The 25,746-nt window shown below is 39.8% G+C and overlaps 1 protein-coding gene across 2 annotated transcripts in view; it reads left to right on the top strand.

Moving 5' to 3' along the window:
* The window catches only part of KNTC1 (kinetochore associated 1), a 74,510-nt gene that overhangs the window by 42,143 nt on the left and 6,621 nt on the right, over positions 1-25,746 (top strand). For both annotated transcript variants that reach the window (XM_019467576.2, XM_053901966.1), the window contains 19 exons: positions 538-701; positions 1,731-1,835; positions 2,273-2,401; positions 3,019-3,135; positions 5,220-5,329; positions 9,658-9,865; positions 11,217-11,306; positions 12,619-12,790; positions 12,878-12,936; positions 13,289-13,505; positions 14,532-14,605; positions 14,875-15,085; positions 15,206-15,315; positions 18,109-18,155; positions 19,546-19,624; positions 20,934-21,052; positions 21,426-21,561; positions 22,237-22,332; positions 22,699-22,755. In XM_019467576.2, coding sequence (XP_019323121.2) covers positions 538-701; positions 1,731-1,835; positions 2,273-2,401; positions 3,019-3,135; positions 5,220-5,329; positions 9,658-9,865; positions 11,217-11,306; positions 12,619-12,790; positions 12,878-12,936; positions 13,289-13,505; positions 14,532-14,605; positions 14,875-15,085; positions 15,206-15,315; positions 18,109-18,155; positions 19,546-19,624; positions 20,934-21,052; positions 21,426-21,561; positions 22,237-22,332; positions 22,699-22,755 — 2,300 coding nt within the window. The remainder of the gene's footprint in view (positions 1-537; positions 702-1,730; positions 1,836-2,272; positions 2,402-3,018; positions 3,136-5,219; positions 5,330-9,657; positions 9,866-11,216; positions 11,307-12,618; positions 12,791-12,877; positions 12,937-13,288; positions 13,506-14,531; positions 14,606-14,874; positions 15,086-15,205; positions 15,316-18,108; positions 18,156-19,545; positions 19,625-20,933; positions 21,053-21,425; positions 21,562-22,236; positions 22,333-22,698; positions 22,756-25,746) is intronic.

Below are 25,746 nucleotides of genomic sequence, written 5' to 3'. Positions count from 1 at the left end.
GAATCTGTTCATAAATTTTGGTTTTCCCCACGGAGAAGTGGTTTTTTTGTTTTTTGTTTTTTTTCCAGCTAATGACTTAAGCATCTGAAAATAGATCAGTTATCGTCAAGCTTAGTTATTTTCTGGTTTAAATAAAGTTCGTGTTAATTCTCTCATTTACTAGCTTTAAGAACCAATTTTAGGGGTGCCTGGGTGGCTCAGTCGGTTAAGCAGCCGACTTCGGCTCAGGTCATGATCTCGCGGTCCATGGGTTCGGGCCCCGCATCGGGCTCTGTGCTGACCGCTCAGAGCCTGGAGCCTGTTTCAGATTCTGTGTCTCCCTCTCTCTGACCCTCCCCCGTTCATGCTCTGTCTCTCTCTGTCTCAAAAATAAATAAACGTTAAAAAAAAGAAAAAAGAATTTTATGATAGTTATCTGCATTGAAAACATTGGCTGTCCCTGAAAACAGTTTTTCAATAATTATGATCTTTATTTCTTTGAAAAATCTAAATATTAAAATACTTTTACTGAAATGAAGTACTTTTGTCACTTCACAGGAGACAACCTCATTTTACCTATTATAAATTCCATCTCGGCATTGCTCCAGAACCTGCAAGAATCTAGCCAGTGGGAACTGGCCCTAAGATTTGTCATTGGTTCATTTGGTACCTGTCTTCAGCACTCTGTATCAAGCTTCATGGATGCCAGTCTGAGTGGAAAGGTATAGTTCTGAGAACAAATGCTTTCACTTTGGAGGAATATAGATACAAATACACCACCAAACAAAGGGATTTGGAGTCCACATTTTCTCACTTGGCTCTGGAACAAGGAAATTGATAATTTGTCAGATTTAGGAAACATGTGTTGAGCATCTGAGATTCAGGTGTGGTTCAAGGTACTTGCATACTTTTCATATTCAGTCTTGACAACAGCCCTGAGAGTCTCCATTTTGCAAATGAGGAAGCAGACTGAGGGAGGTGAAATCATTCAGTTGAGGTTTTAAGTTGCAGTGATATGTCTTCTTACTCCCAACCCAGTGAATACATTAGGTCAAAACTCTATCTGTTGTTTGTTTTACTATAGCCTAAATTATTATAATTATTACCTGACAGCATCATTGAAAAGATTCTAGAAGGCAAAGTACCTGTTGATAACTTGCTTATGAAGCTAATCACAGAATTGCATTCACTTCTACTATTCTGTTTATATTTGTTAAATAACAATTTTTTACAAAATTAACTTTATCTTTTTATGTATATATATACATTTTTTTTTTTTTTGAAAGAGAGGGAGTGTGCAAGTGTGGAGGGAGGGACAGAGAGAGGGAGAGAGAAAGAATCTTAAGCAGGCTCTGCATTCAGCACAGAATCTGATGTGGAGCTCAATCCCATGACCCTGATCTGAGCCGAATTCAAGAGTTAGATGCTTAACCAACTAAGCCACCCAGGTGCCCCAAAATTAACTTTAAGTAAAGTATTGCTTTCAAAATTGCACATTTTAAGTCTGTCAACAGTGTATTCACCATGTCACCAACAGCACAATCAAGGTATAGAATATTTGAAAAGGTTCCTTTTTGTGCCTTCCCAGTCAGTTCCCCCCTCAGCTGCAGCATTCTGTCATCATAGATTAAATGCCAGCACATTTTGCATGTAATGATGAATTTTCAAAGTTCCTTAATATTTAAGAAGAGTTTTCAAAATGACACATAGATAGAAGTAGACCTAACAATTCTTTTGTTCTTTTCTAAAAGTTGTTTGGAGAGGCCACATTAGTTAAATCAAGGCATGTTGTTATGGGACTGAAAGAGAAAGCTGTTACATTTATCAGGGGAAACGCTACAACACTGTTGCACAAAGTGAGTATCCGTTCTTGGTAAGCTGCTCGCGCTCTCTCTCTCTCTCTCTCTCTCTCTCTCTTTTTTTTTTTTTTTTTTTTTTTCCTTTTCTCTCTTCTAGTTGCTTCTGATATCTCAGGATAAGAATGAGGATGGGGAGGGCATATTGGGGCTTTAAGAGAAGTGATGGGATTGTCAGGGAGAAGAAGGTAAGGGTTCTGTGCTATATACAACCTGTCCAAGTTGTTTCCTTAAGTTTATGATAATGATAAAGGATATTAAAACTAAGCATACAAGTTGGAACCAAGTTACTCTAAATCACTTTTCACGAAACTTATTCTTTCTTTCTTTCTTATTCTTAGGGGTTATAGTTAAATTTGATAACAAATAAGCATTCAGAGACCAAATTCTATTTTGATTGTAAAGAATGTCCTTCTCTTGATGCTTTCTTCCAATAGGTATTTAATTGTCGCCTGGTGGATCTGGACTTGGCATTGGGTTACTGCACTCTGTTACCCCAAAAAGAAGTGTTTGAAAATCTCTGGAAGCTCATAGATAAAGCGTGGCAGAATTACGACAAAATTTTGGTATGGCCTGAGCAAGCACAGCTTCATTTCTTTATGAAGAGATTTCGGGGAAAAAATGAAGTTGGCTTTGCCACTTAATGATTTAGCAGAAGAAATGTGGAGCAAACTCTCTTGTTTTCTAACAGCTTTTCCTTGACTACTGACACACCAGTGAATGTATATGCAGGTTATAAGCACTGCTCAACCCAAAGAATTAGGATATTTTTTATTTCTTAAATCTGTATGTGGCCATAGACCTTCACTTCTTACATTTACTATATCTGAAGTGTATTTGAAACCTTAGACCCACGAGCCAGGTCTTTTTTGTTGGACAAGGTTAGCAGATGCAGAATCTCTCTTTGATGTTTGTTTTAAAATTTGCCTTTTGTGGGGATTTTATTTTCAGGATAACCAAAATTTGGCCTTTTCTTTGAAGAAAAGCCAGACTACATTTATGGCATCATAATAAAAGCTGAATGACCTATTATATCAATAATGACTGTGTGTATGAAGCAATATGTAATATTCCACACTGTTATCACAAAGAAAGGTTATGATTTTTATTGTTGGGTTTCATCCAAAAGGTGTTAGAACATATTCTATTGTGATTGAATTTTAATTCTATTTTAATTTTTTAGGCAATATCTCTGGTGGGCTCTCAGCTGGCCAGCCTCTATCAGGAAATAGAAACAGAGCTTAAGTTCCGTGAACTCAGTACTGATGCTCAGTGGGGTATTCGTCTTGGCAAACTTGGTGTGAGTATTCTTCAGAGTACCATCAAATTTGATCCATTCTGATGATTTCCCCAGGAAATCTGAAAGTCGTCTTCTTTGGGGAGAGGATATATGTTGTGGACTCATAAATTTTAGTTATATTAAATATACACATTATTGTTTTCAAACAAATAAGGACCATTTGCTTCATTTCCTGTTTTCTGTATTTTTAAGAAAATTTGGAAGAGGCTTGACTTTTTTTTAACGTCTGTTTATTTTTGACAGAGACAGAATGTGAGTGGGGGAGGGGATGAGAGAAAGGGAGACAGAATCCAAAGCAGGCTCCAGGATCTGAGCTGTCAGCACAGAGCCTGATGCAGGGCTCGGACTCACGAACTGTGAAATTATGATCTGAGCCAAAGTCGGACACTTAACCGACTGAGCCACCCAGGTGCCCTTGACTTTTTTTTAATGTTTATTTTTGAGAGAGAACGCACACGAGAGAGCAGAGCAGGGACAGAGAGAGAAGGAGAGAGAATCCCAAACAGAGAGAGGGAGAGAGAATGCCAAGCAGGTTCTGCACTGAAAGGTGTGGGACTTGAACCATGAACCGTGAGATCATGACCGGAGCCAAAATCAAGAGTTGGACACTTAACTGACTGAGCTACCCAGATGCACCCCTGAGGCTTGACATTTTTTTCTACTTAGCTTTCCCATTGATAGAACTATATCTAGGATTAATTAACATATAAGCTGTTTCAGACCTAGCCTTTAGCCTCATACTTTTCTGTTGCTGTTTGGTGGAAGATAAGTCAATGTGAAGGTGCCTGGGTGGCTCAGTCAGTTAAGCATCTGACTTTGGCTCAGGTCATGATCTCATGGTTTGTGAGTTTGAGCCCTTCATCAGGCTTTGCACTGACAGTGCAGAGCATGCTTGAGATTCTCTCCCTCCCTCTTTGCTCCCTCCCTGCTTGTGTGCTCTCTCTCTCGCTCACTCTCTCTCAAAATAAGTAAATTTAAAAATTAAAAAGATAACATCAGTGTGTACACAGGTATACTGAAGTTTATGAACTCCTAGGGAAAAGTCATTTTTCACTTTGTAAAAACAAACAAAACTGTGTTCTTGACACTATGTCTTTAAAACATTTTGGAGCGCCCGGGTGGCTCAGTCGGTTAAGCGGCCGACTTCGGCTCAGGTCGTGATCTCGCGGTCCGTGAGTTCGAGCCCTGCGTCGGGCTCTGTGCTGACAGCTCAGAACATTATGAACATTATGTGGCTTGAAATTCACATGCATTCACTTAGAAGTAAGACCCACCGAGAAAGTGGACATACTGCCTTTTTGTTTTAGATCACTGGTTGACAGAAAGGCATCCTCTATTTTCTACAGGAGGTCCTCAAACTATACGAGTATAATACATCTGGCTGTAGAGTATAATTCAGTCTCTCCGTGATTCAGTTCGCGTGATGCTGCATTTCTATGCCTTGCCATCTTGACCACAGCCTCTCTTTCAGTCTGCTTTAGACACTCAGTGCGTTTGGTATTTTTTTTAAAAGTATTTCTTCTTGGGGCGCCTGGGTGGCTCAGTCGGTTAAGCATCCGACTTCAGCTCAGGTCACGATCTCGCGGTCCGTGAGTTCGAGCCCCGCGTCGGGCTCTGGGCTGATGGCTCGGAGCCTGGAGCCTATTTCAGATTCTGTGTCTCCCTCTCTCTGACCCTCCCCTGTTCATGCTCTGTCTCTCTCTGTCTCAAAAATAATAAATAAAAATTAAAAAAAAAAAAATTTTATTTTACTCGCAAGTAGGCTAATCAGGAATGTGATCACTACAGAAAGGATATGTGTTTTGAAGCCTAGTTCAAATGTAGAAATGGGACTGGTTATTGATAACAACTAATTGATGAAGAACCAAAGGGTAACCTGACTAAGAGATTTGGGGCCCATAGCCAAATATACCTGAAATCTCAGAATGATGGTCAAGTTGGGTAGGGGGATAAAAAAGGGTTAGAGGAGTCTAGAAAAATGTTTCTCTATAAAAAAGGATAGTAAAAAGGCAAATCACCATGGTGTCCTTATTCTAATACCTTTCACTTTATTGGGGTTTTTGTTTTGCTCTTTTTATTTCTAGATTTCTTTCCAGCCGGTTTTCAGGCAACATTTTCTCACCAAGAAAGACCTCATTAAAGCTCTTGTGGAGAATATAGATATGGACACAAGCCTCATTCTGGAATATTGCTGGTAACTCTTTAAACTTTAGTGGTATTTTTACTATTAGGTTAACAAACTGGTACTCCTTATTGCAAGAACACAGTAATAAAGATGATTATTCCATGCAGTCTATGGACTGTGGATGTTTTTTTTAATCTCCAAACTAAGTGAATCCAAAACCAGATTAAATTCTCTTAGGTTATCACCTTTTAAATTCATGGTTAAGTGTTTCCCAGACTTGCCTCATGTTGAACATCACCTGGGGCTCCTGATTAAAAATAAAGATTCTTGGGCCCCTTCCTGGTGGTTCTGACTCAGCAGATCTGGGCCAAGCCCCAAAATCTGATCCGTAATAGGAGTTCCAGATGATTCCCATGATAGGAAAGTTTGGGAGTATTGTTATGAGCAATTGAACTTCTAAATCAGATCAACATAGGGGCAAAGTAATCTTAAATGAAGATATAATGGAGAGAAAAAAAAAAGATGTAATGAAAAGTATGATTTAGAGGCACCTGGGTGGCTCAGTCAGTGAAGCATCCAAGTTCAGCTCAGGTCATGATCTTGCAATTCTTGAGTTCAAGCCTCACACTGGTGGTGCAGAGCCTGCTTGGGATTCTCTCTCTCTCTCTCTCTCTCTCTCTCTCTCTCTCTCTCTCTGTGTCTCTCTGCCCCTTCTCCACTTTTCTCTCTTCCTCTCTGAAAATAAATAAACTTAAAAACAGTTTATTTATTTTGAGACAAAGAGAGTGAGTAAGGTGGGGGCAGAGAGAGAAGGAGAGAGAGAATCAAGCAGGCTTAACACTGTCAGTGCAGAGCCCAGTGTGGGGCTTGAACTCACAAACCGTGAGATCATGACCTGAGCCGAAATCGGGAGTCAGATGCTTAACCGACTGAGCCACCCAGGCACCCTTATAAATAAACTCTTAAGTTAAAAAAAAAAAAAAAAGGATAATGATGTTTCTTATTGAAAGAAAAGTGTGGGGGGTGCACCTGGGTGGCTCAGTCAGTTAAGCATCTGATTTCTGCTCAGGTCATGATCTCACGGTTCATGGGTTTCAGTCCTGCATTGGGCTCTGGCTGACTGACAGCTAAAGCTTGGAGCCTGCTTTGGATTCTCTCTCTCTCTCTCTCTCTCTCTCTCTCTCTCTCTCTCTCTCTCTCTTCTCTCTCTTTCTCTCTCTTCTCTCTCTCTCTTTCTCTCTCTTCTCTCTCTCTCTCTCTCTCTCTCTCTGCTCCTCCCCTGCTTGTGCTCTCTCTCAATAATAAATAAACATAAAATTTTTTTTAATATGATTTAGGGAGAATTTTTTAAAATAACAAGTAATTAAAACTAAAACTAAATGTTTATATATAACAGTTATTGTGATAAGTAGGAGTAAATAATATCTCACATGTTTATCTAATAAATAGGATGACCAGATTGTTGTCACTTTATTAGTTTCAAAGTGCTTTCATGCACCATCATTTAATATTTACATTTTTATTGCATATTAGCACCAATTTATATATGAGAAAACAAACCCATATTCAGTGACCCCACTTAAGGTCAAATAATAAGTGACTGGTTTTATTTTATTTTTTATTTTTTTAAAATTTTTTTTAATGAGACAGAGAGAGACAGAGCATTTATTTATTTTTGAGACAGAGAGAGACAGAGCATGAACGGGGAGGGTCAGAGAGAGGGAGACACAGAATCCGAAACAGGCTCCAGGCTCTGAGCTGTCAGCACAGAGCCCGACGCGGGGCTCAAACTCACGGACCGTGAGATCATGACCTGAGCCGAAGTCGGCCGCTTAACCGACTGAGCCACCCAGGCGCCCCTAAGTGACTGGTTTTAAAATACTGTCTCTACCCCACTCATGCTCTCTCTCAAAAACAAATAAACAAAAAAAATTTTTTAATGGTCCTACTTAAAGCTTTTCTTGATATTTGTTATTCTGTGTAGCAAATTAAGCTATCATATTGTTAATAGGGCTTAAGGCATTTCAATTGTCTATAATTTCATTCTTCATTTTTTTCAAATTTTTATTTAAATTCTAGTTAACATACAGTGCAATATTGGTTTCAGAAGTAGAATTCAGTGATTCATCACTTACATACAACGCACAGTGCTCATCATTAACAAGTGCCCTCCTTTATATTTGTTTTAATTTTTTTTTTTAATGTTTATTTATTTTTGAGAGAGAGACAGAGACAGAGCATGAGCAGGTGAGGGGCAGAGAGAGAGAGGGAATCACAGAATCTGAAGCAGACTCCAGGCTCTGAGCTGTCAGCACAGAGCCCCATGCGGGGCTCGAACTCAAGAACCTTGAGATCATGACCTGAGCCGAAGTTGGACGCTTAACTGACTGAGCCACCCAGGTGCCCCTGTTTTAATATTTTTTAACGTTTATTTTTTTTATTTATTTTTTATTTTTATTTTTATTTAAAAAAAAAATTTTTTTTTTTAACGTTTATTTATTTTTGAGACAGAGAGAGACAGACCATGAATGGGGGAGGGTCAGAGAGAGGGAGACACAGAATCTGAAACAAGCTCCAGGCTCTGAGCTGTCAGCACAGAGCCCGACGCGGGGCTCGAACTCACGGACCGCGAGATCATGACCTGAGCCGAAGTCGGCCGCTTAACCGACTGAGCCATCCAGGCGCCCCTTTTAACGTTTATTTGAGACAGAGAGACAGAGTGCAAGTGGGGAGGGGCAGAGAGAGGGAGACAGAATCCGAAGCAGGCTCCAGGCTTTGAGATGTCAGCACAGAGCCCGACGCGGGACTCAAACTCTAACCATGAGATCGTGACCTGAGCCAAAGTCAGATGCTTAACCGACTGAGCCACCCAGGCACCCCAGCAAGTGCCCTTCTTAATATCCATCACCCATCTAGCTCATCTCCCACTCACATCTCTCCATCAACCGTTTGTTCTCTATCTTTAAGAGTCTCTCATGGTTTGTTTCCCTCTCTCTTTTCTCCTCCTCCCATATGTTTATCTGTTTTGTTTCTTAAATTCCACATGAGTTAAATCATATGGTATTTGTCTTTCTCTGAATTATTTCACTTAGCACAATACACATAATAGCTCCATTTCATTCTTATTTTTTTAATCTTTATTATTTTTCTAATAAGATAGAACATATTAAAATCAAAGTTCCATATAATCTTACCATTCAGGAATAATCACCGTTTAAAGAATTTCGCCTATATTGTTCCTTTATTTCCCCTATGCATATAAAAACATGCATTCTTTAAGTTTATCACAAACAGAATCATATTTTACAAACTATTTTATAGCATGCATCATTCACTTAACAGTATATTTATAAGATTGGTACATATAGCTTTTCTTTGTATCTCTTGAACTCTGGTATTCCTTTGTATGAATAACTTATTTAGCCCCTTTTCAATGGATAATGGAATTGCTCTCAGTTTTTAAATATTACAAACAGTTGTTGCAGCAGACATCCTTGTGTGTGTATCTTGGCTATTTTTTGTGAAGGGTGTGAAAGTGGAATTGCCCTATTAAATATTTTCAATTTTATTAACAAATTTATCCCCAGTATTATGCCATTACATGGCCATGATTTTTTTTTAAGTTTATTTTATTTTTATTTTGAGAGACAGAGTGCAAGCAGAGAGGGACAGAGAGAGAGAGGAGAGAGAGAGAATCCCAGGCAGGCCCCATGGTGTCAGTGCAGAGTCCAACGTGGGGCTCTATCTGGTGAGCTGTGAGATCATGACCTGAGCCGAGATCAAGAGTCAGATGCTTAACTGACTGAGCCACCCAAGCACCCCAAGATCTGATGATTTATTTATTTATTTATTTAAATTTTTTAGTGTTTATTTTTGAGAGCATGTGTGAGTGGGGGAGGGGCAGACAGAGAGGGAGACAGAGGAACTGAAGCAGGCTCTGCACTAACAGCACAGAACCCAACATGGGACTTGAACCCACCAACAATGAGATCATGACCTGAGCTAAAGTCAGGTGCTTAACCAACTGAGCTACCCAAAGGGCCCCAAGATCTGGGTTTTTTTTAAGTGTATTTAGTTTTTGAGAGAGGGAGAGAGTGAGAATCTCAAGCAGGCTCCGTCCACACTGCCAGCATGGAGCCTGATGCAGGACTGGAACCCATGAACTGCAAGATCATGACCTGAACTGAAACCAGGAGTCCTACGCTTTAACCGACTAAGCCCCCCAGGTGCCCCCAAGATCTGATTTTTTAAAGACAGCAGTTAACTCTTGATGATGTGTATGTGATCTGATAATGAGGCGGGACAATGAGAGGGTTCGATGGGAGTGTGTCAGTGAGAAATTGTATGAAAACACATGCATGGAGAGAAGTTAGCCTGTATTTGAATACTTCTTTCAGCACATTTCAGTTGGACTGTGATGCAGCTCTTCAGCTATTCATCGAAACACTGCTACACAACACCAATGCCAGCCAAGGCCAGGGAGACATGAGCACACAGTCTGCAAAGCAGCAGCACCCCAAACTCCTGGCCAAAGCCCTGGAAATGGTTCCTCTACTGACGAGCACAAAAGATCTGGTCATCAGTCTTAGTGGAATACTGCATAAGGTAGATGAATGGGGAACTGAATGTATCGGGTCACTTCAAACATCCCTCCTACCCTTAGTTAATTTAGGTACATAAAGTAACAAGCTGGAAAAGTAAGTCCTGTATTTTTTATAAACTTATAATTTTGGTAATTTTAGATTTCTACCTTTTTAATATAGTTTAATGTAGTAGTTTTCTTCCCTTTTTCCCTGAAAATAGAAATAGCATTGTTTTTCAGATTTTTGAAAATAGCACACATTCTTTGAAAAAGATCAAACTAGAGAGAAGTATTAATCAAAAAGCAAAATCTCTATAACCCCATTCCCATAGATAAAAACGTTAGTAGTTTGGTGACTGATTTAGACTAAATATTCTATTCTGTTCTTCTCCTTTTTTCACTGAACATATTGTCATTATGTGTCAATAACATACATCTATCTCATTTTTGACAGGTACATATTACTCCACTGTGTGGATAAACATACTGTAACCAAGCCTTTAGGGATGGACACTTAAATTATTTGTATATTTTACTATTAAATATTGCTACAGTGAATATCTCCATACATACATATACCTATTTGGCCTCTAGTCTGATTATTTTCTTAGGACATCTTCCTGAGAATTGAAACTTTTAAGTCAAGGAGTAGTTTGTTGGGGGAGTAAAGGTGGATTGAAGGGCAAGGAAGATTGTAAGATTACAAGAAATACTTCAGTATTTCCTGAAATTCAGCCAAAATTAATAAAGACTTTCACAAAAGTTCTAGGTACTACGGAAATCATCTTCCCACTTAGTTCAGTGTTGTTATTCATGTGACTTGAGTTGGCATTTAAGAAATGAAAAAAAAGTAATGGTGTGTGGGCAGAAACAAAGAACAAAGAGAATACTTCCTTTCTTTTCATGAACATATATAGATGCCACCCAATTAATTTTTGCATTTTAGTATGTGGTTAGAGCCAGAATGGAATACTTGGAGAAACTTTTGCTTGGAGGCCCACACTTTTAGTTACATAATTTTCAAGAAAATGTCCATTTCCTCCTATTGTACTTTTCCCATCTTAAACGGAAGACATAGAATTTTCATTTAAAGATCTTACAAAATTATGAAGTCTTGATATATTTATTCTTTCTAGATTTTTAGTATCCTAGGAACAGCTTTCTTTTTAAAATCACTTCTGAGACATTTTAAGGTTTATTTATCCTGATACAACTAATTTTAGAGATAAGAGCATTTCAGTTCATTTGTAGAAGAATTGTCTAATCTAACACTATGGCACACTGAGATTTTACATTTTTGACCTGTACTGATGACCATAATAAAACCTGGCCTGGCACCATCTTAAGTTTTGACATATTTTTACTTTTATACAGTTGGATCCCTACAGCTACGAAATGATTGAAGTGGTCCTGAAGGTTATAGAAAGAGCTGATGAAAAGATAACCAACATTAATATCAATCAGGTATAACTAATGTAGATTTTAGAATTATATTTTTGCTTCTTTTTGGATCATTTCACAAAATTGTGGTCCTATAGGACCTTTCTGGACTGTCCTTTGAGCTTCATTTTTTGTTTGGTTCCTCTTTATTTTTTTTATTTTTATTTTTTTTTAAGATTTTTTAAAAATATTTTGTTTTGAGAGAGAGTGCGTGTGCGCGCACAGCGCGTGTGAGTGGGGGAGGGGCAGAGGGAGAGACAATTCCAAGCAGGCTCTGCACTGTCAGCAGAGAGGCCTCCTCGGGGCTTAATCTCACAAACTGTGAGATCATGACCTAAGCCAGAATCAAGAGTCAGACACTTAACTGACTGAGCCACCCAGGCGCCCCTGGTTCTTTCAAAGGGATACAGAAGTAAAAAGACTTGTCACGCTCAGGGTGCCTGGGTGGCTCAGCCAGTTAAGTGTTTGACTTTGGCTCAGGTTATGATCTCACGGTTTGTGGGTTCGAGGCCCAGCATGGGGTTTGGCACTGACTGCTCAGAGCCTGCTTTGGATTCTCTGTCTCCCTCTCTCTCTGCCCCTCTGCCACTAATGCTTTCTGTAAATAAATACTTCTCATGCTCTTCATATTTTATCGTTTATCTTAATCCTATTTTGGCTTTACTGAGGCAGTTTAAATTTGTCTAAGATCATGAAGTCACTAAAGGACTAATTTAGAAGAATTAAAGCAAAATTTCTGTGATTTGACAACAACAAAAAAGAAGTAGTAGTATGTGGGACCCAGAGTCAGATTCCACTTTCTATATTAGTAGGTAGGGCTGACTCGATTCTAGTACTTTCAGTAACTTCTTAGTCTTTTCTGAATTTTGGTCATAGTAGCTTTTGTATCTTTTTAAAATGGATTCAAACATTAAAAGAAAATGGGTTGATTCAAAAAATTATACAAGCACCCAAAATATCAGATATAAGCCTAAAGAGATGTAAGGGTATAGAGGATTAATTTTAGACCTACTGCCTACCTTTTTAAAATGAAATCCAGTATTTTTGAGATCTTCCTCAGACTGTTTGAAGAGGTTATGGGGAACTTTCAGACTCACTTAGAAAAATCCCATCAATAACAGGGTTCCATTAGTTTCTCTGAGTATAATTTCTTTAATCATCATATAAATTGTGGTTTAGAAGGATAATCTTAGAGGTAAAACTACAAAAGGTTTTGGTTCTCTTAATGAAAACAAGACCGTCTCAGGAATGGAATTCTATGATACGATCAAGTTAGAGAGTTAAGAAACAGGATTGGTTTAAGCTCACAAGAAAATACATTTATATTTTAATATAGGCATTGAGTCTTCTGAAACATTTGAAATCATACAGAAGAATATCTCCTCCGGTGGACCTAGAATATCAGTATATGTTGGAGCATGTGATAAGTTTGCCATCAGCTGCCCAAACTAGACTGCCTTTTCACCTAATATTCTTTGGCACAGCACAGAACTTCTGGAAAATTCTCTGTATGTTCCTTAACTTCTTATGAATTTTACTGAATAGCCCAAATTTGTTTTCTTAAGCAAATCATAATCTTCTTGTTTCTTTTTTAGCTACAGAACTCAGTGAAGAATCTTTTCCAACACTGCTCCTGATTTGTAAATTAATGAAGGTAATGGGTTGAGACTTGGTCAAACATACCTTTATACCCTCTAGTTAACTCAGACCCTTTGTAGAAGGATTTTGTACTACTTTCATGTAAAACCATTAAAGGTGAGCATGTAAATCAACCTTAAGTTTTTTCTTTTAAGTGTATGTTTTTTAATGTTAATTTATTTGGGGGCAGGGGAGGGGCAGAGAGGGAGAGAATCCCAAGCAGGCTCTGCACTCCTAGCAAAGAGCCCTTTGCAGGGCTTGATCTCACGACCATGAGATCCTGATCTGAACCAAAATCAGTCCGATGTTTAACCGACTGAGCCACCCAGGTGCCCCCAGCCTTAACTTTTCTTTTCCTCTCTTTGAAGTTCTCTTTGGACACTCTGTATGTGTCTACAGCCAAACATGTTTTTGAAAAAAAACTGAAGCCAAAGCTTCTGAAGTTAACACAAGCTAAATCCTCAACACTGATTAACAAGGAAATAACTAAGATCACTCAAACCATCGAGTCCTACTTATTGTCTATAGTTAACCCAGAGTGGGCTGTAGCTATTGGCATCAGTCTTGCCCAGGATATCCCAGAAGGTATGGATTCTTCCTCTAAATGGGCTCGAAATTGTCAGCTTATTTTGAACTTGCAATAAAAAAATTTACTCCTTACCTATCTTTGAGAAGAGGCATTTAAAACTATTGATGGTAGTTAAAAATGTTATGTGCCCTTTCTCTTCACTTGGTGCATTGATGAAATGATTAAAATTTGCTGAATGTTGAAAGGCTCCAGTGAAGTCAGCAAGGCTCCTTGCAGCTTATCAGGGTGCAGGGATGTGGGTGTTCTCTACCTTGTTTTGTAGGAATAGAAATTGCTTCCTAACAGGTACTCCTGCTTCTAGTAATGAATCCTTACATGTCTTGCATAACCAAATAAGCACACAAACACAGGCACTTACTGCCATGTTTTTAGTTGTAACAGAAGTCAAAAATAACTACTTTTTAGTTATTTTTTTAATATTTATTTATTTTTGAGACAGAGCACAAGCAGGGGAGGGGCAGAGAGAGAGAGAGGGAGACACAGAATCTGAAGCAGGCTCCAGGCTCTAGGCTCTGAGCTGTCAACACAAAGCCCAACGTAGGGCTTGAAACCACGAACCGTGAGATCATGACCTGAGCTGAGGTTGGATGCTTAACCAACTGAGCCACGCAGTCACCCGTAAAAAATAACTGTTTTTTTAAAATGCTCATTTGTCAGGAATTTGTTTTTAAAAATAGAGCATATGCATAGAATAGAATACTATATAGTTGATTTGGAAAGATACCCAAGGTGTATATTAAGTCAGAACAGTGGACAATAGCACATGTATGATCTTAGCCTGTTGGGGTTAAAATGTGTGCATGTATATACACAGACACACACATACGGGGGAAACTTCTGAAGGAATAGAAGCTGAAGAGGAGCCTTTGGACTTTTTACTTTGATCCTTCTGTTTAAATTATGTTTTTTCTCTGAGTATGCATTCTTGTATAAAAAAAAAAAAAACCTTGATAATTTGATTAAAATACATTTATCATAAAAGGATTATGATTTGTTTATAAATCTCTTTTTTATCTGTTCAGGTTCCTTCAAGATGTCCAGCTTGAAATTCTGCCTGTATTTAGCTGAGAGATGGCTACAGAATATCCCATGTCAGGTGAGTCTGAACTGTACAATGGAAGGCTCCTCTCTTTTTATTTACATAGTGTGCTCCCTGGCCCACCTATCCCGCCCTGCTGATGGCGTCTTTAAGGGTTGGATGCCTAAAATGGATAAAGAAGATGAGAATTTGTGTAGATATGTAAGGATGTAACTAAGGCAGGGAGGGATCTTGATTGATAAAGATGGATTCTTCGCCTCACCTGAGGTTTAGAATGTGACCTTTTCTTGGAATCCCTGCTTGGGATTTTTTTTTTTTTTTTAAAGGATGAAACGCGTGAAAAAGCAGAGGCTTTGTTGAAGAAGCTTCATATTCAGTACCGGCGATCAGGCACTGAAGCTGTGCTCATAGCCCACAAGCTAAACACCGCGGAATATCTAAGAGTGATAGGAAAGCCTGCACATCTCATCGTCAGTCTGTACGAGCATCCTAGCATAAGTCAAAGAATTCAGAATTCCTCCAGCAAAGAATATCCCGGTGAGGACAAAGCACCATTTATCTTTCTGCTCAGGGAGAACTGTCATTTTGATTCCCAGTTATCTTGCACTGAAAACTTGGGTTTTTCTTTTTTTAAACTCTTTATTTTGAATATCTTAGATATTCACACAGCTGCCAAAGAAATTGCTGAAGTTAACGAAATTAATTTGGAGAAAGTCTGGGACATGTTGTTGGAGAAGTGGCTGTGCCCGTCCACAAAGCCTGGTGAGGTCAGTCCGTCCTCTGAGAGGTTCTCTTGTCCTTTCTGCTGGCTCTGCACTGATAGAACCTTCGGATTAGGAGCTCAGACTTAACACAAGGAATGTTTGCTGCTTTTTTTTTTTTTTTTTTTTTCAACGTTTATTTATTTTTGAGATAGAGAGAGACAGAGCATGAATGGGGGAGGGTCAGAGAGAGGGAGACCCAGAACCCGAAGCAGGCTCCAGGCTCTGAGCTGTAAGCACAGAGCCCGATGCGGGGCTTGAACTCACGGACTGTGAGATCATGACCTGAGCCGAAGTCGGCCGCTTAACCGACTGAGCCACCCAGGCGCCCCAATGTTTGCTGCTTTTAATACCTTCTGTTATCAGATGAGTCTTCATGAGGTTATTTCCTTTTTCTTTCTATTTAAATATTGTTTTGCCACTATTTTACCTTTTAATTGGAGATTTCAGATGAACTCTTGTATAAAAGAAGTGGTCTGTGCTTAGATTCATGTGATTAACTTTTTATTTTTCTTAAATTCATGTGATAATTTTATTTTGAAATAATTTTAAACATACGGAAAAGTTGCAGTAGTGTGAATGAATTCCTGTACACCCTTCACCCAACTCTGTTGATGTTTAACATTTTGCCATATTTGCTTTGCCCTATAATATATATATTTATAGTATTTTTCTGGACCGTCTGAGAATTAATGGTATGTGGCATCCCCTTTCACCCCTTAACAAGTCTGTATATCCTAAGAACAAGGCTTTTCTCTTAACCACAGTATAATTATCAAAATTGGATAATTTTAAATTGGTACACTATTGATACAGTACAAACATAGGCTTGAATCTGTGGTCCACATTATAATTTAATGAATTGTCCCAATAGTGCTCTTTTAAGGAACTTTCTCCCCCTGGACCAGGGTCTAGTCTAAGACTATACATTGCATGTATTTGTCATATCTTTAATCTCTTTTATCTATCTATTTATTTATTTATTTAAAAAATTTTTTTGATATTTATGTATTTTTGACAGAGTGAGACAGAGCATGAGTGGGGGAGGGGCAGAGAGAGGGAGACACAGAATATGAAGCAGGCTCCAGGCTCTGAGCTGTTAGCACAGAGCCCGACGCGGGGCTGGAACTCACAAACCATGAGATCATGACCTGAGCCAAAGTCAGATGCTCAAACAACTGAGCCACCCAGATGCCCCATCTTTAATCTCTTTTAATCTAGAATAGTTTCATAGCTTTTCCTTGTCTTTCATGACACCTGACTTTAAAAAAAAAAAAATTTTTTTTTAATGTTTATTTACTTTTGAGAGAGAGACACAGAGAGCCGGGGAGAGGCAGAGAGGAGGGGAGACACAGAATCTGAAGCAGGCTCCAGGCTCTGAGCTGTCAGCACAGAGCCCGATGCAGGACTCAAACCCACAAACTGAGATCATGACCTGAGCTGAAGTCAGACGCTTAACCCAGTGAGCCACCCAGGCACCCCTGATATTCTTGGAGAATACAGACCATTTATTTTAGAAGCTATCCTTCAATTTGTGTTTGTCTGATATTTCCTCATGATAAGATTCTAATGATGCATTTTGGGCCAGAATCCTACTTAAGTGATATCGTGTGCTTCTCAGGGTATGACATTTAGAGGCACGTGATGTCCGTTTACCAGAATAGGTGATGTGAGTTTAAATAACCTGGTTAAGATGTTGTCAGTGTCCATATTACATAGTTACTGTATTTCCTTTTGTAACTATTAGGGGAGGTGTTTTGAGACAGTTTAATAACTTGTTCCTCCTCAAACTCCTTTCCCTACGACACATAATCCAATTTAGCATCTATTGATGATTCTTACTCTAGTCTATTTTACTGTGATGGGATATTGATGTTTTTAAAGGGGGCCGGCCAGTTGGTTTGCAAAATGTGTCCTTGTGATGTTTCTCATGATTAGATTCAGGTTATGTGTTTTGGGCAAGGATACCATATAGGTAATGTGTTTTTTTTTCAGTGTATCACATCAGGAGGCATATAGTGTTAGAAGTAGTATCACTGACATTTATGCTGGGATTCAGCAATCCCAACACAATTTTCTGCAGTACTTCTGCATTTTCAGGCAGAACTCAATTAGGGAGCCTTCCTCTATCCACCTAGGCAGATATGCTTGGAAAAAAATGTATGTGTCAACAAATACTATAACTGAAATGACAGGTTTTTTTAAATTATTTTTTATATCCCTTAGCATCCAATTTAGCAAGTATTTATTAAATGTTTGCAAAGAGCAAGGACTGTGCTTCAATGGAAACGGAAGCATATCTAGGCCTCGTAGAATCTGTGGTTGACTCAGAAACCGATGTGTTTTAACTTGTACATAAATTCGAGGAACTGGACAAAAGCACCCTGAAGCCAGGAACTGGGACTGTCCATAGCACCTTGCACATTGCTTTGTAAGTCCCAGTAAATCTGTACTGAATTACTCAAGGACTCATTTAAAATCCATGGAGTCCTTTCCTTTTAAAAATTATCCAGTGACTGTAAACGCCAGGAGGACAGGAACATCTGTTTCATTCACTCAGGCAATCCACGAGCCTGGGATTTTGCCTGGCACATAGTAAGTGCTCAGTAAATATTTGTTGACTGAATAATGTGAGGAAACTAATTTTGAAAGGAAAAGTTTTTTCATAAAGTAATGGGTTACACTCTAATGTCTTCTATGTAAACAATTCTGTGTATTGGGTTTTTCACCTAATAGGTTGTGTTAGCTTCTATAGTCCACAGACTTTTAGTTTTTGACTTTGTTTTTCACTTTTTCAAGAAACCGTCAGAATTATTTGAACTTCAAGAAGATGAAGCACTCCGAAGGTACTCTTTCTTTACTTAGATGTGTCTGTATCTTGTTGCCCAGTAGGAGTCTTAAAACAAATCTGTCAGAGGTTGGTTTTGAAAAGACTTTTCTTCCTGTAATTTGGGTCAGAGTCTCTGAGAAGAATCACTTCATTGATATATGGCCATGAATATGTACAACTACCTCCAGTGGAATAAACAACCAAGATCCAGAATTTCTGAACCTTCAGTGAGTCCCTACTGATGTTGAGGGTTCTTTAGCAGAGAACGCACCTCAAACAAAGGAGTATTCTTATTTGCTAGGCTAGGACTCTGGCCCCAGACCCCTATGTATTCTGTCCCCCAGGTGAGCTGGGCCTGGTTCAGGTATGGGCCACCAGCATTCCTTTCCCCTTCTAACCTAAGACTGAGACCAAGGAAGGCACGTTCGTTTCATCTAACATGCTAAATCTGATTGGTCATGGCTTGCTGACCATATCTGGGCCCAAATCTAAAAGGATATGGTAATCCATTAATGATGCTTGGCACAGGCACAGGAGAGGGAGTGGTGACACGCGTGCCAGCTTTTTGCCATTCCCCGTCTAGACCAAAAGTAGGTCAAGTCACTTGTGAAGCCTTACACCCTGCGTCCGCCCTGGATCTGATAGAGAGGATGTGAAAAGGCAAACCCAAGAGAAGAATTTCTCCTGGTTTGGGCAGAGGTGGCTTACCACCCCTTCTATGTCCTCTTTTCCTGTGGACCCCACCTTGTCCTTGCTTAGTCTTTGAAACACAGGGGTACCTTTGTCTAAGCAACAGGTAGATTCATCCTGCCGTGTCTAACTGAACCAGCCACGATGGAAAGCCTTACAGAGAAACGATTCAAAGAGAGAAAAAAAAATCCCTAGGAGATCCCAAAGGGATACTTCATACTAATTTTGTAGCTTCCTGCCATTTCCCACTGAAAGCTCCACCCTCTCCTTTGCCTGGTACCCTGCCCACCCCATCCATCTTGCCCTTCTCTGGAGGGGGGCCAGTCAGGCCTGAGTCTAGAGGTTGAATTGTGCCACTTAACAAGGTCCTGTGAACTAAAATAGAATTTTCCATGTGTAGGATCCAATGTACTTTGTAGCTATAGTTTGCATTAATTTCTTAAATAGAATTTAAATTATCAGAGATTGGCTGTTTTATAGATGAGAAGACTGGGGCCTGGCATTTATCGTATTTATTTTCTTTAGCTATGCCTGGAACTCAAGAAAAGCATAAGCATCCATTCGGGGGAAAAGCAAAAATGTTCTTGACCCATAATCCTTCAGGCCCATGTTTGGGATGTCTGGTAACTTTTTCCATGGACAGCAAAAGATCTGTTGTTTGGGTAACCGATCACTAAATTAAAATCCAAATGTAATTTAAACTATTTTTTCCCCAGAGTCCTGTATCTCCTTCTGTCTCGCCCAATTGATTACAGTTCAAGAATGCTGTTCGTGTTTGCAACATCAGCGACAACTGTAAGCCCAGGACACAGAGTCTCAGCTTACCCTTTTCTCCCTGCGTATTTACCATGCTTGATACCATTAGGGGATGGTTACGATAATGCTCACTTACACACTTAACTCAAGGTACTGCGTATTTTACTTGGTAATCAGGACTATAGTATCTGCAGGCTCTATTAGGTGCTAGCTTCTGTAACATCCTGTTTGGTAAACTGAACCAATTGACAGTTCCCACGGTTATCTGCATTTAAAGTTATTAACTCCTTGGTTAGACAACATTCCTAATACCAGGGGCCAAACCAATTGGTCTCAACGCCCTGCAGGACCTACTTCACCCTTCGCTTGTGCCTCCCTCCCTCCCTCCCCACTAAACGTTAGCTGCACTAAACTTTCCGTTTTCCCTAAAGGCAACACTACTTCTTTGGCCTTCAGGCTTTTGCCCGTGGAAATGTTCTGAGGCAGAAACGGGAGAGAAAGGGCCAGGAGGCAAACAGGTCTTGGATAGAAGGAAGAAAGAGGGAAATCTAAGATGCTTGATTATATGCCCTCAACAGCAAGGGGAGGGTTTCTTTCTTTATTTCTTCTTTCTTTCTTTTTCTTTCTTTCTTTCTTTCTTTCTTTCTTTCTTTCTTTCTTTCTTTCTTTCTTTTTCTTTCTTTCTCTTCCTTCCTTCCTTCCTTCCTTCCTTCCTTCCTTCCTTCCTTCCTTCCTCATATTAGTTTATCTGATAGTCATTGTTTCAAGTAAAAGTGACGTTCCATTTAAAGTGGCTACTTCAGCTCACAACTATTCATAAATCGTAAGAGTGCAGTATGCTTTACGTGTACTTCCCATTCGGTCACACACATTGATGAATACATTTTAATTAATTAATATGTATTCAAGTGTGAACTCAACATATTCAAGAGGTGAGGTTTCGTAAAATTAATTTTTGCCTCTCTGTCGAGAACCTTAAGTGGAAGTCACCTTTGGTTTTCAATACTGTGCATGCGTGGCTGTGATGCACACCACAGCTGCCCCAGCAACCGTGTGTTCCTGTGACTAGTGCCAACACTTTCACCCACCAGTGCAAGTATGAACACAGCCTAAAGGCACATAATATCTTTGTGATGCTGTGAAAGTAACTTTGACCCTTTCCCACCTATAAGAGTTTGAGGAATGTCCACCAAGGGTCCGTGGACCACGCTTTGAGAACCACTGGCTCCCTAAGGGTAGAGATTGACTTTAATTTTTGTTTTTCATGATGCTTATGCTACCTAAGTTGAAACTCATATACCCAGCTGCAACATGCATGTGTCTCTGCAAACTTGCATTGGTTTTACAGACGCTGGGTGTGCGCCAGTTAACTTTTGCCCACAGAGCTCGAGCTCTTCAGTGTCTCCTATATTTGGCCGACAAGGAAACTATAGAATCTCTCTTCAAAAAACCCATGCAAGAAGTGAAGTAAGTAGAAATTTTTAAATTGTATTAATAGGAAACAGATGGGTTCTTTGGAAATGTAACATTTAAATCCCTTAGTTTGTAAGAGTTCATTAGAATGCTATGCCTTGAGTGCCCTTGACCTTTTGGCAAAGGGGATGTAGGCCTCTGAGAACATCTTGTTTCCCTAGTTTTTTGAGGCATTTAGGAACTGAATGTTTTCTTGATCTTGCTCATATTGATTTATTTCTAATATTATATTCAGTGAATATATTTAGAAGCCTAAAAAATAGACATTTAAAAACAAACAGGCTTAATAATTGCCCTCTGGTGGCTTTTATCTTAAATGTAAATGTGGCCTGTAAGAATGATTCCCATAAATGCCTCTGTTTTCCAGATCTTATTTGAAATGTATAACTTTTCTGGCATCATTTGAGACTTTGAATATCCCCATCACATATGAATTATTTTGCAACAGTCCTAAAGAAGGAATGATTAAGGGTCTATGGAAAAACCACAGCCATGAATCCATGGTATGTACATGGAATTGTCTGAGGGTGGGGTCCCCATCTTCTCAGATACCTTTGTTTTCACTCAGATGCCTAAAACCAGAGAAACTCTCATTCTTGAACAAATTTGCTGCTCTGAGACTGTTTCTACTTTCCTATCCTGACAGGTGACAGGCAACTTGTAGGATCCCCTTACCTCTGCCCCTTAAAGCCTAGGGCCTAATCTCCACCCACAAAAGGACACTTTTGTAATCCCTTCCCAAGGCCTGTGTGTCCTCATCCTGATGGGTAGGGACAGAGAGTGTCCCTATGTCAGGAGGGACGTCACTTCTCTCCTTCCTCATTGCCTGTGGGAATTTAGTCTCCGAGGCAGTTGGAGCCTAGGGCGTGAGGGTTATGAGGCCAACAGGCAAACTGATCTTGGATAGAAAAAAGACAGGGAAGCCCCAAGATGCTCTTTGAATCCATGACAGCAAGAAAGAAAGAGAATAATCTTAATCTTTTTTACTTTCATTAGAGAGATGGGAGGGCTTCCCTGAAATTAGGCAATAGACACATCTAGATTATAAACGTTTTGTGTGTGGCCACCCTACCTTTTCCAAAGTTGTTTTGATTTCCTGGTATCTTGAAGCAGTATGGGTTTTTGTTGTTTGTTTTTGAAGCAGAATGATTTTTTTTTTAATGTCTCTTCTGCTTTAGGCAGTAAGATTGGTGACTGAACTTTGTTTGGAGTACAAAATCTATGACCTGCAGCTTTGGAATGGACTCTTGCAGAAGCTTCTTGGCTTCAATATGGTGAGACTCAGTGCCCTAGACTGCAGTGTGTTAAAGCTTTCTCATAGCATCTCTTAAGCATTCTGCACTGATGCTTGTTATCGAACAGATGTATGCTGCAAACATTGACTTGTTGGGTTCGTGCCAAACTTAACTTGGTGTTAGGCCAGAGGAAGTGCTAACTCAAAACTGACATAAATTTCGCTGGAAAGAAATGGAAGCTTCCCTGCCCTTTTTTGATATTTGTGATTTAGGAAGTGAATTTCTTTGGTTCTCGTGGTGGATACATTTTACTGATACCTCTTTTGAAAATTTAAGAATCTGATATTTCATGTTGAAGCTTTCCATTTTAGTGATATTCAGAACTGTATTTTATTGTTTCCACAGATCCCTTATCTAAGGAAAGTTTTAACCGCCATTTCTAGTATCCATTCGTTATGGCAGGTATGTAGTTTTCTAAAATAAATTTTGTAGAACTTAATCTTTATACTTGACGGCCTGTGGCTGCTGGGTGCACTGGGTGACGTCACCGGCTCAAGTGAAGAATGGACCTGATGTCTGGGCTGTGCATTCACAGTGCAGAGCCTGCTTGGGATATATATTCTCTCTCTCACTCTCACTCTCTCTCTCTCTCACTCTCACTCTCACTCTCACTCTCGCTCTCTCCTTCTCCCTCCCTCCCTCCCTCCCTCCCCTGCTCACATGCTCTCTCTGCATGTGTCTCTCTCTCAAAATAAATAAACTTAAAAAAGAAAAAATGTTTAAAAGAATGGACCTGGGGCGCCTGGGTGGCTCAATCAGTTAAGCCTCTCACTTCAGCTCATGATCTGCACTCTGTGAGTTCGAGCCCCACGTCAGGTTCTGTGCTGACAGCTCAGAGCCTGGAGCCTGCTTCAGATTCTGTGTCTCTTTCTCTCTCTGCCCCTCCGCCTCTCATGCTCTCTCTCTCTCTCTCGCTCTTTCTCTCTCTCTTTCTTCCTGTCTCTCTCAAAAATAAATAAACATTAAAAAAATTTAAAAAAAGAACAGACCTGATGTCCTGTTAAAATGGTGCCAGGGGGCGCTGTGTGGCTCAGTTGCTTAAACATCTGACTCTTGATTTCAGCTCAGGTCATGATCATGTGGTTCGTGAGTTCGAGCCCCTCATCAGTCTCTGCACTGACAGAGCCTGCTTGGGATTCTCTCTCTCTCTCTCTCTCTCTCTCTCTCTCTCTCTCTCTGCCCTTCTGCTGCCTCCCCCTCCCCCACAAATACATAGACATTTAAAAAACAAAATGGTGCTGGGACCCAGAATATTTAGTTCAGAGGTCACTTGAGGACATCACTTGCCCGTGTTCTCCAGGCTTCCTGAGCTGCATCTTCATTTATGCTCTCAAAACACTGGTTCTGCTGTAACACCTGCCATGGTATAATTTGTTTTAAGCATATATTCCTGCCCCTCTTGAACTTAGAAGATCTTTAAATCAGACACAATGACTTAGTCATCTTTTCTAAATTTCACAAGTTGTATACCACATAATTGTTATAATATGTAATGTAGAAATATATCATCTATTCGTAGCTTAATAAATTAGAACAACATTGAAACATGCTGAGTAAAACTTGAAAATTCTCCTCTACCATTTCCCTTCAAAATTATCTCCCCAGAAGTAACTACTGTTTCTAGTTTCTTATGTTTTCTTCTAGAACTTTCCTAGTAGCATATAAGTGTGGGGGGAGGGATATATATATATATTTTTGTACATGTACATGCAATCACATTCTAGATAAAGTGTTTTTTCCACATAACATTGGTGTTTTGGAGATAGTTCCATAGAGCTCAGAGACCCACCTTTCTTTTTTTTTTAAATTTTTTAAAATTATTATTTACTTATTTTGGGGAGAGCACAAGGTGGGGAGGGGCAGAAAGAAAGGGAGAGAGGATCTGAAGCAGCCTGTGCACTGACAGGCTGAGAGCAGTGAGCCCGATGGGGGATCGAACTCATGAACCGTGAGATCATGACCTGAGCTGAAGTCAGAAGCTCAACCAACTGAGCCACCCAGGTGCCCCCCTACCTTTATTTTCTCAATTGAGATGTAATTCCCATGTAAAACTTACCCTTTTATTTGTTTTTTAATATTTATTTTGAGAGAGAACAAGTGTGTGAGCATAAGCAGGGTAAGGGCAGAGAGAGGGGGAAAGAGAGAATCTCAAGAGTCTCCATGCTGTCAGCACAGAGCCTGATACAGGGCTCGATCCCACGAACTGAGGTCATGACCTGAACAGAAATCAAGAGTCAAATGCTTAATCAGCTGAGCCACCCAGGGGCCCCTAAAATGTACCCTTTTAAAGTGTACAGCTAAGGGGACCCTGGCTGGCTCAGTCAGAAGACCATGTGACTCTTGATCTCAGGGTTGTGAGTTCGAGCCCCACGTTCGGGGTAGAGATTACTTAAAAAAACAAAACAAAACAAAAAAAACCTTTCCCAAAAAAGTGAATAAAGTGTATAATTAAGTGGTTTTTAGTATATTCACAATGTTATGCAACCATCACCACTATCTAATTCTAGAATATTTTCTTCACCCCGAAAGTATGCCCCATATCCATTAACAGTCACTCACTGTTCTTCCCTCTCCCACCCCTGGAAGTATCTGTGCTGGACATGTCATATCAACAGAATCCTGCACCACGTGGCCTTCTGTTCTTTTATTCGGTGTCATGTTTTCGGTTCATCTGCATGGGAGTGGGTGTCAGGGCCTCATTCCTTTTTACTGCTGACTCATGTGCACTGTGTGGACACACCTGCATTTTATTTGTCTGTTCATCAGTTGAAGGGTATTTGGGTTATTATGAATAATGGTGCCCCGTGAACATTTGTGTACAAGTTTTTATGTGGATGTGTGTTTTTCTCTCAAATGTATGCTTAGGAGTGGAATTGTTGGATCTTATGAAACCTCTACATTTAGTCTTTTTGGTATCTCATGACTTTAAACTCTTTTTTTGTATGTGTTTGTTTATTTTTGAGAGAGAGAGAGAGAGAGAGAATGCGAGCAGAGGAGTGGCAGAGAGAGAGGGAGACACAGAATCCAAAGTAGGCTCCAGGCTCTGAGCTGTCAACACAGAGCCTGAGACAGGGCCCATGAACTGCAAGATCATGACCTGAGCCAAAGGTGGACGCTTAACCAACTGAGCCACTCAGGTGCCCCATGACTTTGAACTCTTAATTATTCTCCATAATGTGAAGTAAAATATATCCTGAGTCATTTAACCCCTCTCCTATGAGTGGAAACGTATGTTGTTGCCTTATTCCTTTCTGAAATCCTTTCTCTTGTCTGGTTGCCCCTTTCCTGTGGCTCTCACACAGCTTGTGGCACACAACAGTGTTTTGTTTTCTGACACTTTTTTCCCCACACAAAACCATAACGAATCAGCCAAGATTGTGTAATAAGATCCTG

This window comes from Panthera pardus, unplaced genomic scaffold (genome assembly GCF_024362965.1).
Source record: "Panthera pardus isolate Hobbes unplaced genomic scaffold, ASM2436296v1 HiC_scaffold_15, whole genome shotgun sequence".
Classification (NCBI taxonomy): Eukaryota; Metazoa; Chordata; class Mammalia; order Carnivora; family Felidae; genus Panthera; species Panthera pardus.
The sequence above is the reverse complement of the archived record's forward strand: the minus strand, read 5'-3'. Positions and strand labels throughout refer to the sequence as shown.